Source organism: Acanthochromis polyacanthus, chromosome 20, assembly GCF_021347895.1.
Source record: "Acanthochromis polyacanthus isolate Apoly-LR-REF ecotype Palm Island chromosome 20, KAUST_Apoly_ChrSc, whole genome shotgun sequence".
Classification (NCBI taxonomy): domain Eukaryota; kingdom Metazoa; phylum Chordata; class Actinopteri; family Pomacentridae; genus Acanthochromis; species Acanthochromis polyacanthus.
In genome coordinates, this window is record NC_067132.1 from 26005637 (window position 1) to 26024857 (window position 19221).

Here is a 19221-nt window from a genome sequence, read left to right on the forward strand (position 1 = left end):
TAAAGTTCGCCAACATCATAGTGTCGTCTGGGGGGGAAAAAAGTGTTGTTTGAGGGCTGGAGCCTGGTGGTTAGCTAGCAGTCTGCCTAGCCTTAGGTCCTGCATGTATATATAGCACTCAGCCTCAATACTGATGACCCAAATCACACACACCACAGATAAATCACCCACTAGAGGCTGTGGCCGAATTCTAATCTGGGTCTTTAGAACATGTCATCCTTCCCTCGCTCCTTCCACCACTCCATTGTATTTGCAATCATAACGTCTGCCGTGAATGAATGCATTAACTTTCCCCCGTTGTGTGTCCGCACCAGTGTGTTGCTTTTGTCCCTTTTGTGCGACTGTGGAGTCATTAGCGGCCCATTAGCTTCAGCGTGTTCCTTATCGTTAGCACCTTGTTCACACCTGAATAGTCTATTATGCTCCGCTAGGCCCAGGGCTTCATTTATAAACATTGTGTTTGCACAAAAGAAAAAGGCTTTAAAGACCCTCTTCTGGCAGGAAAATAGGTTTTTATGAAAACAAACTTGCGCGCACTTCAGTGGAAACTCTGACCGGGAACACAGACGTGTGGGAGACGTTGGGAACCGACGATGCCAGGGGCAGGATGGCATAATAAATCCAAAGTGCTTTAATAACCTCGTTCACACAATTTATTTCAGTGAGAGTAGAAGCGCAGTTTTTTAAGAGGAACATTCAGTTCTAAAACTGTGCTTGTTTTGCTTTGTTTGTTTGCTTTTTAAAACCTGCATGGAAATGACAAGTAGTCGGTGTGAGGCGTGTAAATCGGTGCATTCAGAGCTGCACTGGCCTATTTACCTGGTTCACTAATGCAGCTTCTTCCACGGAGCTGTGGCCTTTTTCCTCCAAAGAACAACGTTACGGTTCAGTCCTCTGAACTTACCTGGAATAGTTTGGATTTCTGACCTCGCAGCATCATAAATTCAATAATTACCACTCAAATCTGCGTTCAGTCTTGAGTTAAACATCTGATTACATGTTTGACCAGCTCATGTTTATCTGCTTTTGCAGGAGAAGTGTTGCTCAATTATTTTCATTAACTCTAGTGGTTAATTAGTCGGCATAAATTAGGATTTCAGCAACAAGCACAGATCTGAATTATTCTTTTATGGAGAGCGTTTCCTCTGGCAGCATCCGTAGGAATCTAAAACCCAGAAATGGGTGCCTGAAGCCCATCTCCACTTCATTCACGCTTTTTGAATTCTCTTCATCTGGTTTTTCCCTTTCCCCCCCTTCGGTCCCTTGGATCCTTCCTCAACTCCTCCCCAACATATGATAGCTCACATGCAACGCCACAGTCCATGTCGACACAGAAAACCCTCGACGTCCTGCCTTCATGTCTCATGGTTCCATAATGTACATTTATATGAGGATAAAGTCGACGGAAAGAGTGGAATCCCTAAAATGATGTGGTTTTTGAAGAGTTAGTGTCCTTATTAATGGAAACCCCATTTTAAATATGTAGTGAACATTTAACTGGCATGTTGGATCCGCTTTTTTTAAAATCTTCATTGTTTGTCACGAAACATAATCAATACCAGCCACCAAAAAAGTAGTTACAACAAAATGGAGACTGTGGTGCCAGAACTTGCTGTAATAATATTTCACAGTGAAGGCTAATGGACCCAGTATGAGAAAATGTTGAAGTAGATGTGGTCAGTTTTTATCTCTGTAGCTAACATTAGCATCAGAGGCTAGCATTCCATGATAATAGTACTCATCCTGGTTTTAACTCAGCATGCTCCCTCTTGTGTACATATTGTGTTACTCTGCTAGATACAAAAAGCTGCTAAACATGGAAAAAACTGAGCTGTGAAGATTTGTAGGAACAAATCGGACGAACATACAGTATTACGATTATAACCAAAGCAAACCACAATCATTGGCAGAAACGTGACACGATTGGCTGTGACGCATTTATCATTTAATATTTAATTTGACTTCTTCTCATCACTCTCACCAGTAATGGCAGATTTTAAGCATCTCTAAATAGTCTGTCTTGAACAACAGGCCTATTTTTCACAAAAAACTTTTCTCCATGTCTGTAGATTAATGTTGATCCTAACATCTGGAACGCTATCCCCAGCAGCTGGACTGGTGTGGATCAGCAATCTGTGGGGAAATAGCTGAGAATATGGCTTTAAAATAGAGTGTAAATGTACTGTGTGTTGCCATTTTTACAACCAGGCTCCACATGAAGTGTTCAAGTCCATAAATGTGGGTAATGGGACAGATCTGCAGTCTGAGGCAGCATCCAGCTGGATGATGGGTTTCCAGAAGCAGCAGCTCCAAAGTGAAATGCCGCCGGTGCGCCGCTATTCGTCGACTCGCAGAAAACTCAAAGCCGATCAGTTAATCGAGCGGACATTATTCGCAAATGTGAGCTGCTTTTTCTGCTGCCAGTGCTGGTGAAAAGGATTTATTTTTCAGTCTGGAGGATTTAATTACCGCTAAGCCTTCCAGCTGCACCAGTTACTAACAAGCCACAACTCGTACTGAACACCTCGGCTGCCAGCGACAAGATGGAGCTGGCGTCGATTTCGGCTCATTCAGTAGCAAATAGACGCAGACAGAAGCTTAACCAAAAGGGTTTCGGGGGATATAAGAGCCGCCTTATTGACGTTTGGCAGCCGCTCAGTGACAGATGGCGACCTGTAACCGTGACGACGACGATTTTTCACCATTTCTGATGTGTAATTGAATAAAACATAAATTAATCTTTAAGAAAATGAAAGAAATGGGAAAAAATCATTAGTTTGAGCCCTGTGCACCAGCTCTCAAACTTCACATTGGAGCTGTTAATTTAATTTTCTTTTATTTGTGTTTATTCCAGTGGATAAAAGCACTGAAAATAGCTTCCTTCTCAAGTTATTTACAATCTTGCAGCAAAAAAAACACATCATTAACTTAATTTTCTCCCACAAAAACACAAAAAATGTTATTTTTTTATATCACTGAAAAAAATATTATAGCTCTCTTCGCAAATTATTTGAAATATTCTAGCAAAAAAAACATCATTAACATACTTTTCTCCCACAAAAACTCTAAAAACTTAATTTTTTCTATAATCATAAGAAATATTAAAGCTCTCTTCCCAAATATTCAAAATATTATCGCAAAAAATACATCATTAACATAATTTTCTCCCCTCAAAAAACACTAAAAATGTTTTTGTTTTTTTTTGTCATTTTGAATATACCTGTCTTCTCAGGTTCTTTGCAATCTTGTAGCAAAAACAAACATAAACACTATTTTCTCCCACAAAACACAAAATTATATTATTGTTTCTGTCATCATAAGAAATACTATGCTGTGTTCCCAAATTATTCGAAATATTTTAGCAAAAACACAAAAGAAACACCATTTTCTTTCACTTGGAACTGAAAATTTTAATTTTTTTAGTCAATTAAAAGAAAAAAGGGCAAAATATTATCAAATTTGTCTTTTTTTTAAGCAGAAATGTCAATAATTAGACTCGAGAGTGAGGATTTACCAATTGTGCATTGGAGTAAACAGAATATTTTTGGGAATTGGATGGTTTTTGAACACAAAAAGTTGCCTGAATGCATCATAATGTGCTCTGGGGAGTTATTATATTCCAATTTTACGATTTTTTTTATGTTTCAAGGAACCAAACAAGTGTTATTTTTGCACTGCTAGTCCTACTTGGCTCTATTTCTGGCCATGCTATGTGCAGTTTGAGTGGCTTTCCAGCGCACATCCAAGCTGACAGTTTCATTTACAAGTGAGTTCTCAAACTCCTCTGCCTAAATTCACCTCTTCCACCGATTAAAGGGCTTGTGTGTGTGTCTGTAAACCCAGTGTTTTGTGGCGTGTCACCCTCCCCTCCTTTGTAACAATGCTCCTGTCCATCTCCTGTGCACATCATCTAATGCGGCAGAAACATTATAAGACATACCGCTGTGTTATCTGTTCCTCCCAGGTCTCCCTTTGCTGCAGTGGCAGACTACTCAGTAACCCGAAATAATGTCATTCAGCTCTGCCTGGAGCTCACCACCATTGTACAGCAGGTGTGTGGAATTGTTTGTGTGAGTGTGTGTGTGTGTGTGTGTGTGTTTGAAGGCTGATAGCTCTTATTCTCCTCCACTTGAAGTGCGAGGCAGAGGGGAGCTGCCGTAGGTTGTCATATCCCCCTAAGAGCCAGCGAGTGTGTGTGGGTGTGATGCAGCAGACTCTGCATCCTCGATCCCTTTTGCTATTTACGTCCTTTACAGTCTGTCTTTATGTGTGACTGATGTGTGTATAAATAAATATAAGATAAGTGTCTGTGTGTTTGTGTGGGCGTGTTTTTTATTAGTATTTTATTTCATATCAGCGAGGGGGTGCAGGTGGTTCTGATCGGGTAATGTGAGGCCAAGACAGTATACAGAGGTACTGTAGCAGCGTGAGATGGTGAGTGTTTGCAAGACAGGATGTTCTGCTCGCGCTACATTAAATTTCTCTCGTTCCCCCAGGACTGTACGGTGTTTGAGACGGAGAACAAAATCCTTCATGTGGTGAGTTGTGCTTTCTCAGCCAGCTGTCCCTGCTTTGCTCTGTGATGATGTGAAGCATTCTGTTGTTTTGGGTTTTTTTTCCCCCTCCACATTTCCCACTGATAAAATACTACGCTAACACGCAGCGTTTCAGTGCTGCCTCCAGGAATGTTTTAAAGGAAAAGCTCAGAGGTTCTTTTCTCTTATTTTTTGTCAAGAGGGTCAACAGCACAGCTGCAGGCCGGAGGTGATTAGCTTAGCTTAGCATAAAGACTGGAAGCGGAGGTAAAATGCTAGTCCGCCTCGATCAAAAGCTAAAAAAGTAGCCTCCTAATAACTTTCTGGGTATAGAAATGAGAAGAGACTAAGATTTACTGAAGAAGTATGGTTTGTGAGTACAAATTTAAAGTATTGAGTGTTTAATTTTTGCTGTACACTTCTGCAGTGGCAAATCTTCTACTTTTCATCCACTACTTTTAGCTGACTCTTTCACTCGGTAGTTACTGTGCAGATGCAAATTATGAATATGAGTTAATAAGGTTATTATATACACTCCCATGTTTATGCAAAGGAGTAGTTTGTTTAAGAAATTTGCGAAAAGTTAGAGGAGAGAATTGATGCCTCTCGTATTTGTATGTTACTTGTCTCGGAGACTGTTAGCTTAGCTTAGCATGTAGCTTAGCATGAAGACAGGAAGCAGCTCCACCTCTGAACACAACAAGCTTTATATATTGTATTTTTTGGCATGACTCAACATTGGACATATAACATGTTTTGTTACCACTGGGAACTGCATGCTGGCTGATTAATTGCAATATTATTACTAAAAACTCCAAGTGTATAATAAAATTATGCATTTCCCATCACTATACCTATGATCTATGATCCTCTGAACATAAATTCTAGTGATTCGGCTCAATAGCCTTGACTTTAGCGGCTGGTGTAACCATGTTAGCATGTCTCCAATACTGTCATTTGCTGCTCTGACAATCATAAAATTAGTTTGTAGTCAGACATTTCAAAAACATCTAATCCAACAAAAAGTAGTAGCTTAACTTTATTTAATTTTAGGCACATATATACTGCCGTTCAAAAGTTTGGAGGCACTAAGAAATGTCCTTGTTTTTGAAAGCAAAGCAGTTTTTTTTTTCAGTGAAAACAACATTAAATTAACAAGAAATCCAGTCTAGACATAGTTAATGTGGTTAATAACTATTCTAGCTGGAAACGGCTGATTTTTAATGGAATATCTCCATAGGGGTACAGAGGAAGATTTCCAGCAACCATCACTCCTGTGTTCTAATGCTACATTGTGTTAGCTAATGGTGTTGAAAGGCTAACTGATGATTAGAAAACCCTTGTGCAGTTATGTTAGCACATGAATAAAGAGTGAGTTTTCGTAAAAAACATGAAATTGTCTGGGTGACCCCAAACTTTTGAATGGTACAAACGATCAGTTCAAGGCAATGTTTGTAAGTTCCACCACATTCTTGTTTAATGTTTTACAGTGTACAGTAAAATTAATTCAATTTTCTCCTTGGCACTGTCAGCATAAATAAAATGTACTTCCAGAAAAACACTCGAGTTTCTGTTTGTCAGTGGCTTCTAAACTCGGATGGCAGTTAAACTTTAAGTGACCTTTTTCACAGCAGACGTTTTGATTTGTCAAATGCAGGTGTAACGAATCGCGTCGCTAATTGCTGGAACAGAGCCATCGTTGGTGCCATTAGTTTCACCCGGGCTTCCCTTGTTCTGACAAATTGACGTGTCTGCTGTGAAGAAGCCTCTTTAGTCTGATTCATTCGAGGGTAATCAAGAAACAAGAGCGCTCTGACGCCAGAGAGGCTTCCAGTAAACAGCAAAAATGACATATGAAGTAAGAGATGGATGCACTTTTTACAGGTCAGATGCTTCCGGAGCAAAAGTTCACTGTCAATGCAGCGGGAAGCTTTTTGTGTCTTTTAAATGTTCTTGAAGAAGTTGTGGATCCTCGGCTGCGGATTATCCAATAACACAGTCAGCACTTTTTATTCCAACTGCTTTCTACCAGGCAAATGATCCCTGAAACTGTTGACAGCGTGTTGAATGGAGTCTTATTGTGTCTGCCAAAAAAAAATGTCACTCCTAAATTTGTAATTTTTCACTGCTGTGGGCACCAAAATGAAATTCACCTCCATTATGTTTGGCTGGAAATAGTTTACTTACTGAAAAAGAAAAGCAAAACTATCTTACATAAACTGACCCAAAAATTAAGCTTCGATCTGAGTGGAAATCAAACGTCCATGAATGCACCATGGGGATTTAATGTACTCGGGCAAATGAAGTCTTTTTTTTTTTTTTTTAGAGTTTATTCATCCGTTGAAGCAAGAAAATAAATGAACAAAGAGATTTTGTCTACTGCAGTAAACCCGGCTGGTAGCCATTGTGTTAACCAGAATTCACCCAAATAAAACCAGCAACAGAAAACATTTTTGAAATCTGAATAATGCAAACATCACAAGGAATCAAACACCTAAACTTGTGGTAATACTGTTCAGACTTTGGAGGGAAATCTGCAGCTTGAAACACTCAAATGTTTGTTTTGCTCAGTGAAGCCAAAGAGAAAAAGCAGTTGCAGCCTTAACAGCAGGAGACGAAGAGGTTTCTTAGAAATACAGTCTAATTTAGTGCTTTGTTCTCAATAAAAGCCCTGTTTGCCGTCCACGTTGTTTTTCTCTCCTTCTCTGCAGTGTAAGACTCTGTCGGAGGTGTGTGAGCACATTGTGTGTGTGTCATCGGACCCGCTGGTTTCTCAGTCGGCCCACCTCGAGCTGGTTCACCTCACCAACATCAAACCCTCCGAAGGCCTGGTAAGTTCCGTCACAAAAACCGTCTAACGCTGTGATGACAGTGGCTCTCATGAAGAGCGCCCCAGGAAACGAAGACCGAGAGTTCTGAGAGTTTAAGAAGCAGGCACATTTTACCATCAACTGTTGGAAGAAGACGGTGTGAATTAGAGATTCATCGTGGAACTGCTGCAAAGAAACGACTTCAGAGAGACAAAAGGACATTAGACCAGTGGAAATGTGGATTTTGATGGGACTGTTTTTTTGTTTTTAAATAGGACAAAGACCTAAAACTCACCAGTATGCTCTATAAGGGCTGCTTGTTTTTGTACAAAGAAGTAAAAACCCTCGAATAAGTATGTATGTCCACGTTTTTATTGGTTCTGGCTGCCTTTTAAGCAATGACACTGTATTTTCTGTCCTATTTATCAGGGAATGTACATAAAGTCAACCTACGATGGCCTCCATGTGATCACAGGAACTACTGAAGGGGTGAGAGGCTCAAAATCCCATTTTTCACACATTCACCTACAGAGCTGCAGCAAGCACTTTGCTTTATCGGCGGATTTCCCACCACACCCGGGGGTGCAGAAATCCAATTCATGCTCAGAATATCAGCAAATCTGACTTTTGTATCCATAACGGCACATCAGATTCCGTACGGATGAGTCTGCAAGGCTTTCCCTCCCTGCTACGTCAAAGCCTATTTAAGCACACTTTGTTGTGAAACTTGCTCGCTGTGGTATGCAGAGATCAATAGGTTCAGATCAATTCATAGTCGTCTGTTTTCCTTCTCCCTCTGTCTCTGTCTTCGGTTTCTCTGTAGTCTCCGGCTGACCGCTGTAAGAAGATCCATGCAGGAGATGAAGTCATTCAAGTCAATCATCAGACAGTGGTGGGTTTCTGAATGTCTCAGTGTGCGCTCTTATGTTCTAAATATATATTTCTGTATTCATTCTAGTGTTTTTCCATCAAATGTTATTCTGTTAAGGATTTAGGGCCATTCCATCTCTTTTGATCGTTTGTATTCACAAAGAGAAGACAACTGCTTGTATCTTTCCCACTTGATCATAACAGAAAAAAGCCTGTTTTTGTGGTTTTACAGACATAAACAAACCTTTAAAGCTATAATCAATTTATTTCTAATGCCGGTGGATCAAATGAAAATGCGTAGCATAAAAGACTTAATCTGTAATGATAAAGCCACAAATAATTATCTCATAATCACCTCTACGGAGCATTTTCGCACCTTTTAGCCAATTGTGTTGCTTTTCCCACAACTTTCTCGTTTTGGTTTAGACTCTTTCTGGTTACGACATGCACTTATTTTCTGCTCTGATAAACTAATAACACACTACTTGTTGGGTGCCAAACAGAAGCTACACGAGGTTAGCTGATGACTTGTAAACACAGGTTAGCATTTAGCATTTGTGGCGACGGATACTTGTCTCAGGAGATGGTGGGGACCAAAAACAGAGCTAAAACAAGAGTTAAAATTTGACTTTTGGGGCAAGAAACAAGGTTTACTATCAGAAAAGATTCATAGATTCATTGTTATCTAGTGTTATTAAACTTTATTATGCATCTTTGTGAACCCCACTTGTTGTTATTTAGTCCTTTAAGCAAGTTCCAGTTTTGAGTTTTATGTTTTTGTGGCTGGGTGGCCCCCAGTTATATCTGTATTGCAGACTGTGCCCTTCATTTACGAGGTGCATATGGATGCAGCAAGCATTGCAATTAGTGTAATCAGATCCTCCAACCTCCTCTGCACCTCCTCTTGCATTGCGATCAGATATCGGGTCAACCCCATAAATGCAAATAAGACAGGTTGATAAATATCACATCCCTGCGGCTTTTTTTTATTTTTGTTTACAATATGTTTTCCTTCACAGACAAAGAGTGTTGGCTGACTTTTTCTGCAAATAGTAGGTAAAAATGTAAAAGCGACACATAATATGCATTTGTTTTCAAATTGAGGGCAGGTTATATCACACAAAAGCTCTATAGATAGACTTACCACCTCCACACCCACTTGCCTCGCACAGAAGGCTCAACAAGCGAGATCCAATCACGACGTGGACAGAATTCAAACTTCAGGCTGCATGTTAATGCTACTTAGTCGAGTGTAAATCAGGCTGTTTTTGTCATGTTTTCCTGCAGGCTGCTTTATTCTCAGACTAGCCGTCCTCTCTCGTCCCACAGGTGGGCTGGCAGTTACGTAACCTGGTCGGCTCGCTGAGGGCCGATAAAGGCGTCGTGTCCCTGACCCTGAAGAAGCGTCCACAGAGCACGCTCAGCTCCGCCCCTGCACTGCTGAAGAACATGCGCTGGAAACCCCTGGCTCTGCAGGTGGGACCGCCTCTACCTTTTATAGACTTTATTAAGGCACTGTGTTGGCCCACATAATTCCCTACAGCATTCCCTCTCTCTCCCGTACGGACGAAGTGTATAATTAGGTCAGGGAGCTGTGGCTTAGCGTGGTTTTGTTTTTGCCAGCTGAAACGCACTGGAAAGAATGGGAAGAGAAAACCAATGCCACCCTCCGCCCACATTCCCAGAGCGCCGGCGATTATGAAATTTATCTCCCTAATTATCACTGATTATCTACACAGTCGAAGGGGGAAACACAAAGGAAAAGTGGCAGTTTATCACAACTTGGCTCTTATTTCTGGATTATCTTTTCCATTGTTGCTGCTCTGTGAGCGACTGCTGAGCTCTGAGGACCCTTTATTTGGAGGTTTAAAACAAAGTAACCAACCCTGATAGTTGGACTGAGCCGCCATCATTTTCACATTAGTGGACTGAGTGTTGGGAGTTTGTTTTATTTTGTCCAAACCAGCGAGCGTTCAATGCCTTTTTCAGTCGGCATGGAAGCTCATCTCCAACAACTAAAGAAATGCTGACTTCTAGCACAACAACTTCAGAGCTGCGTCTATCTTGGTGCCAATTTCTGTTGATGATTTCATGGATGTAGCTACGTAGCTCTGGTGGAAAATGTTGATTCTTAGCTCTACAGTGAAGCTCTGATTGGTCAATGTGACGAAACACAAGTCCTCCTAAAGAAATCACCAAAATTATACCTTTTTATCTGTAAATACAGACAGAATTGACAGATTTGACCCTCCTTGAACTAACAGTGTGTGGCATTAAGTGGCTAAATTAAATCTGAGAACAATTTCAACCTCATAGATTTCAATTCAGAGGATAAAAGTAGCACAAATAATGGTAATTTGTGCGATAAGTCAAAGTTTAGCCACTAATTCCGTCTGGAAACTGTGATATAATGTTCTATTCAATTACATTACACACTTTGGTACATAATTTTATGTTTTGCCTTAGTTTTTTCTCTAAATAAGTTAGTTTAACTTGTTTGATAATGTGACCTCTCCTATTTTTCTGCTAGTTTGGTGAAACAGTGTTAGTTATACAAATAACAGTAATAAATGGACACTTCTAGGCTTGTTTATTAATCAATATACATTAAATGTAAAGTTTTAACAGCAGAGAACCTGTAATTTCTTCTTTAATGAGTGACTGTAACTGAATATGTTACATAGAATTATAAGTGACTAAATTAGGACATTCTCCTCTGTTTATGTGGGATCAACTGAAATTGATCAGTTTGTCTCCTGCAGTTGTGTCTCATGTTCTTCTCTATTTTCTTAATCTTTCACTGTGTTAGCACTTTTATAGCCCACTAAGGTCCAGATCTCTGTTTCAGGTTCATCTATGGCTGCCTTCTAACTTAGCCGCTAGCCGTTAGCATAGCCTTAGCCACTGTGAGAGAAGCTAACTTTGTGGTTTGTGGCATCAACTTGTGTTTTTTGTTGACTTCAGAGACCACAGAGAACTGAGGCTGCATCAGACCTGAAATAACATGTTTAGTTTATGAATAATTGGGCAATAAAAATGACAATATGACATACCGATAATTGGAAAAATGCCAAATATCAGCCACAATAAAGTGGCAGTAATCGGTCTATTTCTAGTAGGAAGCCATGCAATGATTTTTTTAACTAGTGGAACATAGAAGTTATTTCACTTAGAGTTCCTTCTTGAGTTCCTAATTTGCTGTCATTGTGAGTAACTCCACATGGATCACAGTTTGCATCTCCAGATGTTGAACTTTTACCTAAAGCTGCAAAAATAAGCTTCACGAAAAATATTCAAAATACAAGAAACCTGAAAATAACAATAAATAAATGGAACAAAAATGGATAATCCCAACTGCAATCACTTTCTGCAGCCAACCAGAAGCCCAGGCAGCAGCTCTGCCACCCCTTCAGGAACTCCCACCAAGAACTCGGCCCTCCAGGACCTCTACATCCCCCCTCCACCGGCTGAGCCCTACACACCCAGGTAGCTCCTTCAGGTTGAAAATGCAGCTTGGTGACGGCTGAGATAAGCCCTGACTTTGATGTACATTTGTTTGTCGGTAAGAAAAGGGGAAAAAAACCTGCCTCTGTTGTTGCCATAGAGATGAGACAGGAGCCTTGTCTGGGGATGAGGCATCTCGTAACCATGGTGGCGTCAGCGTTGCTAAGCGCTCTGAGTCACCGAACTCCTTCCTGGATCAAGAGTCTCGCCGGCGAGAAGAGGAGGAGCCAGTGTACTGCACCACGCCTACATACGGTTCGCTGTTATGATGGTTGAGTGTTGGTGTGTGAGTCCTGTTCTGTGAGGTTGAGTCCCTTAAAAACACCAGTTAAAGATGACGGAGCAGAAATGCATCCAAGAATCCCGCTTTAAGATGTTAAGTCATTATAACTCTTCATTAACCCTCGTGTCGCCCTGCAGGTCAAAACTGACCCATTTTAAAGTTTGAAAATGTGGAGAAAAAAATATATTTTGCCAGTGAACCTTCTGGTGTCCACATTTTCACCATTTTTGTGAAATAACTGAACATTTTTTGGGCCAAGAAAATGAAATGTTAAAAATATTTCTTAAGAAGATTTACAAAAAAAAAATCAACCAAATTCCAGTGAAATTCTCTGGATTTTGGTTAATTTTTTTGTGAATGTTCTTAAAGAAAATATTAAAAATTTTACTGATATATATGTAATCGCTTCATATATTTTTAGAATTTTTTGGAAGATTTTTACTCATTTTTTGAAAATATTTACAAGCTTTTTCTTGCCAAGTTAGGGGGATTTTTTTAAATAAAACTTAAGGAATTATTGGAATTTTATTCCTGAAGGTTTTGCAAATTTTCAGAAATTTGGAATTTCTTTCGCTGAAATTTTGGCTTTTTTTCCGACAAGGAAACAAAATTTTTTTTTTGTCCGTAAATGAGGACAACAGGAGGGTTAAATGTGCATGATGGGAAATGCTCAAAGGACAAACATGAAGCTGAACGGATTTCTTTGAAAACTTTGGGATCTGCACCAGAGCTCGAAACTTTGTGGATGCACGGCAGAAGTTTGACATCTGCGAGGCTAATATGAAGTTTTGTAATTGTGTGCACTTGTAGGCAGGCTGAGGCCCATCTCCATGCCGGTGGAGTGTAACTGGGTGGGCGACTACGAGGATCCAGCCAAGCTCAACCGAGAAAGCCGCAGAGGTGAGCGCCGGCGTGTGGAGTGCATATGTGTCTCCTGAAGAGCCCGTTAGATATTTGCTAAACGTTCCCCCCCGTCTCTTTGAATTAAAAAGAGACGAGCGTTTGCAGATCAATGCGCCTCCGTCCCACTCGCTAATTCTCCCTGTGATTAGCATCACAGAGGTACCGAATAAGAGGGGATGAGATAGGAAGGAGGGGAAGGAAAAGAAAAAAAAAGGTAGACAGTCGACAACAAAGGCAAAGAGAAAATGAAAGGCAGCTGTGAAGGGAGAGAGAATGGAAGACAGGAGGAGGTGGAGGGAGGAAAGGAGGGATGAGAGGAGGCAGAAACAGAAAAAAAACGACTATTCTCCCTGACCTCCACCTGAATCACTCACACAGTTGCCATGGTGACGCTGACAGCAGCTCTTCTCGGTGTCTCGCTTTCCTCTGGCCGCTGCCTAGCAACCAGGGGAGGACATGAGGGTGGGAACCGATGGGGAGAAAGAAAACGAGGTAAAGAGGACTTGAGTTTCCTCCCCGGTGAAGAGGTGGGATGAAGTTTAAAGAAGAAGAACAAAAAGAAAGAAAAATGGTGGAGAAGACTATTAGACGAACGCAGCGCTGCAGTCTGAGGGAATACATCAGTCTTGAAAGAATATTGGAAAAACTAGAGGTCTAGTGTTGATAGAAACTAAAAAACTAGACTCTGTTCAACTTTAAACTACAGTATTGATTATCCCATCACCTGAAACAGCCCATGTTCTTTCTGAAAAGCAATACTGTGTGACAAAAGACATGTTCCTCTAAAGAAAATCGACAAAATTACACCATGTGTCAGAGCCAGAAACCGTAAGAAAAGAAAGAATTGTTGGATTTAATGTGTGATCTTCAGTTATGTAGGTAAAAAAAATAACCAAATCTGAGCTTAAATTGTGCTATTTTATCAAAATCCTGTTAAAAACTTCGTAAAAAATGAGCTATCTGCATCAAATTCTGAAGCCAGGACTGCCTCAGCTTCAACGAATAGTGATTTGACAAAAGTTTAACGGGTTTTTCGGCAGAACTGCAGGCGGTTTATGTACAAAAACACAGAGCAGACATGCATAGAAGCAAACTAAAAGGACAGAAAGCCAGTAAAAGCGCATTTGATCAAATAAAATACATGCAGCATGGCTCAAATGGTAAACAGAGGAGCAAATTGTTAGAATATGAACTCAGCATGGTGAAAAATCTTTCAAAAATGAGTGAATATGTAGTTGTGGGGAAAATGCCTAGTTTTTAATCGTGACAAAAATGTGAGTAGTAAAATATCCATAGCAAATGGAACGACCTTTTCTTTCCATAAGTGGCCACAAAAGAAGACATTTCTCGAATTTCTAGAGTTTTCTTGACTTCTAACCATGCTTTTATTGTTTCTGTAGGACTTCGTATTGCAGTGAAAGAATAGCCAGTATTGAGTAAAAATGTGACAGAAGCAAAGAAACACCTAGAAAATACTTGTAATTCATGATTTAATCAAGATATTTGTGGTTTTGCTTCATGTACGGTAGCGGTCCCCAACCTTTTTTGCGCCACGGACCGCTTTAATGTCAGACATTATTTTCACAAACCAGGATTTAAGACATTAAAATGATATAACTGGCTTAAAAACTGTGGTATTTCCCAAATATAACAAAAATGAATCCAGCTGTTGCTATAAATCCTTATTTTAAGTAGGACTTGTGATTTTGTCTGTTTCTTTTTAATGGGAGCTCTTCTTCTGTCTCTTCATTGGGCCTTTTCCCCTTCAAAAAAGAAACTTTCCAAAAAAGTTTGTTTTTTTTAAAACTCATTTTGCTAGCTTGTGGGTTTAATTTTAGCGGTAATCTGTCAGGAGACAAGCGTCTTAACATGCGTCAAGAGTTTGTCATAGACGGATGTAACGGAGAGAATCCGATCATTTTTCAAAATAAAACATCGTTCAGACTCATAATAAATAAAACAAAAATAATGCAAGTTATTTATTCTGTCAGCTGCTGATGTATGGCACAAAAATAGTTACTTATAATCTGTTTTCATACTTCGATGCACATTGTGTTGTGTAGCTTAAATAACTGGAGCCCGTTAACCTGTCATCTAGAGCACATATACTACATAAGTTAAAGCTACATTTTTGATGCTGGATTTGGAATGTACCATAGTTTACCTTAAAACACAATCATTCTGCAGCGTTTATGTGATTAATTGATTAATCACAGCATCTCTCTGTCGTCTTCTTCACTGCCTTTATTGGTACATTTCTTTCTAGAAGAACACAAAACACAAAAACTCCTCGTGGTAACTGCAGAGATGTGAAGTCGTGCAGCTTCAGGATAAATGGGATAAATGTCTTTGAGTCACTGGATGCTTCCTGCAGGGAATTAGTCTCTATTTGCCCTTACTGTACATGTTGTGCTGACTTTGTAAACAACGACTGTGCCCTTTTCCCTAAACTTTATTTTTAGTTGCTTGACTTCAACCAAAAGAGCAACGACGCGGCGAACAGAAAATCTTCACACGACAAGCGTAATATGTTGCTGTTTTGGTGATCGCATGCGACGCACGTTTTTCCCACTGAAGTCCTGATTAGCCTGTTGGTGGTGCTGAAACAAAAGGGCAAAAAAATCAGCATGTGAAATCATCTCACTGTGTTCAGATGTTTTTACAATGACTGATTAAAGCAGCAATGATCGTCTGATTAAAGGTCAAAATCTGCTGCCGCCCGAATATTGTGTTCAGTCTGAGTGATGTGACCTTTTAGTGTGGAGCTTTTTTAAATTTAGTCTCTAATTAACCCAGAAAACCTCGCCACCTGCAGCGCTGATGACGACAGAAAACGGTACAAAGAAGAGATCGGTGGTGATCGTTTAATCAGTGGACAAAAGGTTTTCTGTGGTTTTTGTTTTGCAGAGGCGTCGCTGATGCGCTACGTTGGACTGTCAGGTGGAGATGAACGCACCGGTTCTGATGATTACTCCTCCCATACGGCTCGTCCGGGCAAACGGTCCAATGACACGGCCAAACGGGCCAAGAGGCGGAGCCACCACAGCCAAAGCCCCTCCCACTACGTGATGCAGACAAATCAGAGGGATTCACCTCCCAGAGACCCCGCCTCCATTTACCATGTAAGGAAGTTAGTCTTTCTGTTTGTTTTCTTCACTCTTTTCAATTTATATGTATATAATATCAAAATAGCACTGTTTGAAACTGTAGTAAATATCTAATCATGTCATGTCTGAAAATTTATATATATATATAATATATTTTATATTTTCTTTAATGATAGAGAGCTTGAATCAACTGTTAAATCCCTCAAAGTTCTCCAGCAGCTTGGTCTTTCAGTCCCCGTTTCGGCTATAAATTTCTCTTCAATTGCAAAGGAATAGGTTGTTTTAAGAAATTTGCAGAAAGTTAGAGGAGAGACTTGATGCCTTTCTCATGTTTTATGTTACTTGACGAGGACTGCTAGCCTAGCTTAACATGATGGTCAGAAACATCTCCACCTATTGCATTTTTTGCAGGACTTTTGTCAGTGCTACCCGACTAATTGCAGTCTCATTAGTAATATTACTGTACTGTTGCCTAACTTGACCTCCTCGAAAACGAGGTGACACACCTCAAGGGGTTATTCCAAGTAAAGAATTTGAGATTAGAAAATAATGCATTTCCCATCACTGTGCCTCTGATCTATGATCCTCTGAACATAAATTCTAGTGATTCTGCTTGATTGCCTTGACTTTAGCAGCTAGTGTTAACATGTCTCTATAACTAACACTTGCTGCTTTGACAATTGTAAAATGACTTTTTAATTGTGTTCATCAAAAGTCCTGTTGATGTTATGCTAAATATGAACTGCACTGGTACCTAAAAGATCATTTACCATCCATTAATCATTGCCTTTCCAGTAATACCAAATAATTAAGTAATATTTATATAAATTTTCCCAATTTTAACACCACCAAATGTGGCCAATCTTGATCTGCTTGCTGCTGCTGGAGCCTAAAAAACAACACCGATGATGTAATCCAGATTTATTACATCCAAACTCGTCTTGGAGCTCCCTAAATCTCTCTCCTCGCACAAACCTCCTCCTCCTTTGTGCTTTTTCCCCACACTTTGACTGCACGTCAATCATATGCATTACCCGCTATTGTAGCTTCATCTTGTTTAATAGAACATAAACATGCCTCAGATGGTTTTGTGATGCTTTAAATTAGAAGCAGCAAACATGAACTCAGCTGGAATTGGGGTCAGTAGATTGATATGTTTTCAAAGCAGTAACTAAAATGGAAATTAATGATGTGAAGTCATTGGGAATGGATTGACTGACATGAAAAACTGGAATAAAAGAATAGAGCTGATGTGAGAAAAAGGTCCAGATTTGGGGTCTGAGGGTTAATATATACAGTATATACACTGACTGCAGCACTTGTTGGGTCATGTGCATCAAACCTGCAGGGTGGAGGTGTTGTGGTGGAATACAAGCGACAAATCATCCATGTAGGAGCTGCCAAATGTCATCGAACCAAGGGTGACCGCTCCAGTTACATACAGTGGTGGAAAAAAGTTGTCGGACACCCCATGCGTTAGTGATATATGGCATTAAGAATCACTAAAGGCAGCACATTTGAAAGTTCTTCAGAAACAAAAATGGCCAAAACAAGAACTTAGCGCAGGAAACACATCAGAAGATACGGATTCTCAGATAGGAAGTCCAGATACTGTCCTTAAGCAGCTGGATACGCTCTGCAGAAATACAGACAAACCAACAGCTTGGAAGACAAACCGAGATTTGGGTGTCCAAGGGTTTTTTCAGCTAGAAATGGCCGCATCCTGATCCGCATGTGCAGAGAAAACCATCAGAGGAGCTTTGATAGCAGTGGTCAAACCAAACTGGTGTTCAGTGTTCCGACTTTTCGATCATGGCTGAAGATCCTACAAGGCTGTCAAGAAGCCCCTGATCAATGAGAGACAGAGATTAACCCGGCATCGTTGGGCCCAAACACACAAGAAATGGACAACCAGGAACTGGAAGAAGATTTTGTGGTCAGATGAGTCCAGTTTCCAGCTTCCTCCTCCTAATGCGAGAGTACGCATTTGTTTGTGTGTGTCTAAAGGTCAAAGTTCTTCTTCACGATGTCCAACAGCTCCTTTTCACTCTTCTGGGAGGTCCCATAGTGGAAGATGGAGATGGGATGGGCAACTTTGAGTGCATAGAAGACCTGGACCAAGACGCACCTTTTGAAACACAAAAGAAGATTTTCCTCAAATATTTCATGACAGTATTTGAGATTGTGTAAAATTTTAAGTGTCCAAAAACTTTTTTCCACTGCTGTATTGAACCCACAAATGTGCCATCGATCTTCTCTTCTTGGCAAAAGAGCCAAACTGTCCGAGTAATCCTTTCATACAAACCCTTGGGGTAAGAACAATTATGATTGACAGGAGCTCCGAGAGCAGAAAAACCACAACAATGAGCCGTTCCCATCAAACATCTCACCAGAATTGACAGAAAAGGAGCGTTTGAAGTGTTGCAATCAAAAAAAAACAAAAAAAAAAACACAATGGAGCCCAACTCAGGTTGCAGTTCCCGACCTGGAGATTGCATTATACGGCTGCATGCTGCGGATGAAAAACCCAGCAGGAGAATCAGGTTATAAAACTCCCCCTACTTCCCCTGGGGTGCCGCCTCTTTCTAATTCGTTTAGATACTGATCTAACAGTCAGAGATTAGGGATTTGGGAGAAAGGAAAACGTTTAGGCTTCCACAGTGCTGCAGTGGAGTGTGAGCCGAGCAAATGCTGACTCGTTATTACCCCCTGTCACTTCCATGACATCCGTCCGCCCTGGCCGTCCGTCTGAGCTCGCCGCTCTCCGGTCCAGACGAGTCAGTTTGGCCGGCGGTGACCTTATACGTCTTGACAGCATCTCTGTGGAAATTAAAAGTGTTTGCATGTGTGCGCCCCGCATGCCCGGGCCTCGGTGTGTGTTTACAGAGCGCACGGGTGCTGCGATGGCAGATGGCGTGTCAGTGGGAGTGGGCGGGCCCATGTCATCCGTCTTGCAGGGCGCAGGGCCGCGAGTGGCCGAGCTCCAGGATCTGACATGTGTAATATCGTGACATCAGAGCTGGTTGTGTCGCCCCATCTGACCCGTCCAGAGAGGTCACATCTTAAAAGTGCTGATCAGAGGTGGCATGAAGCGTAGAAGGCTGCACACTCGCTGATTTCAGACTAATTTTTCAGCAAAAATGTGACCTTTTTAGAGTCACTGTGACTTAGAATTTCCAAGCATTAGCATTAACTCAGATGTCCCTCGC

General features: G+C 40.7%; 1 protein-coding gene across 3 annotated transcripts in view; it reads left to right on the forward strand.

The window, feature by feature from the left end:
- Positions 1-19221, forward strand: part of cnksr2a (connector enhancer of kinase suppressor of Ras 2a) — a 97072-nt gene that overhangs the window by 30672 nt on the left and 47179 nt on the right. For all 3 annotated transcript variants that reach the window (XM_051940049.1, XM_051940050.1, XM_051940051.1), the window contains exons 4-13: positions 3965-4052; positions 4497-4538; positions 7247-7366; positions 7775-7834; positions 8169-8237; positions 9545-9691; positions 11589-11701; positions 11820-11974; positions 12813-12902; positions 15813-16027. In XM_051940049.1, the coding sequence (XP_051796009.1) occupies positions 3965-4052; positions 4497-4538; positions 7247-7366; positions 7775-7834; positions 8169-8237; positions 9545-9691; positions 11589-11701; positions 11820-11974; positions 12813-12902; positions 15813-16027 (1099 nt within the window). The remainder of the gene's footprint in view (positions 1-3964; positions 4053-4496; positions 4539-7246; positions 7367-7774; positions 7835-8168; positions 8238-9544; positions 9692-11588; positions 11702-11819; positions 11975-12812; positions 12903-15812; positions 16028-19221) is intronic.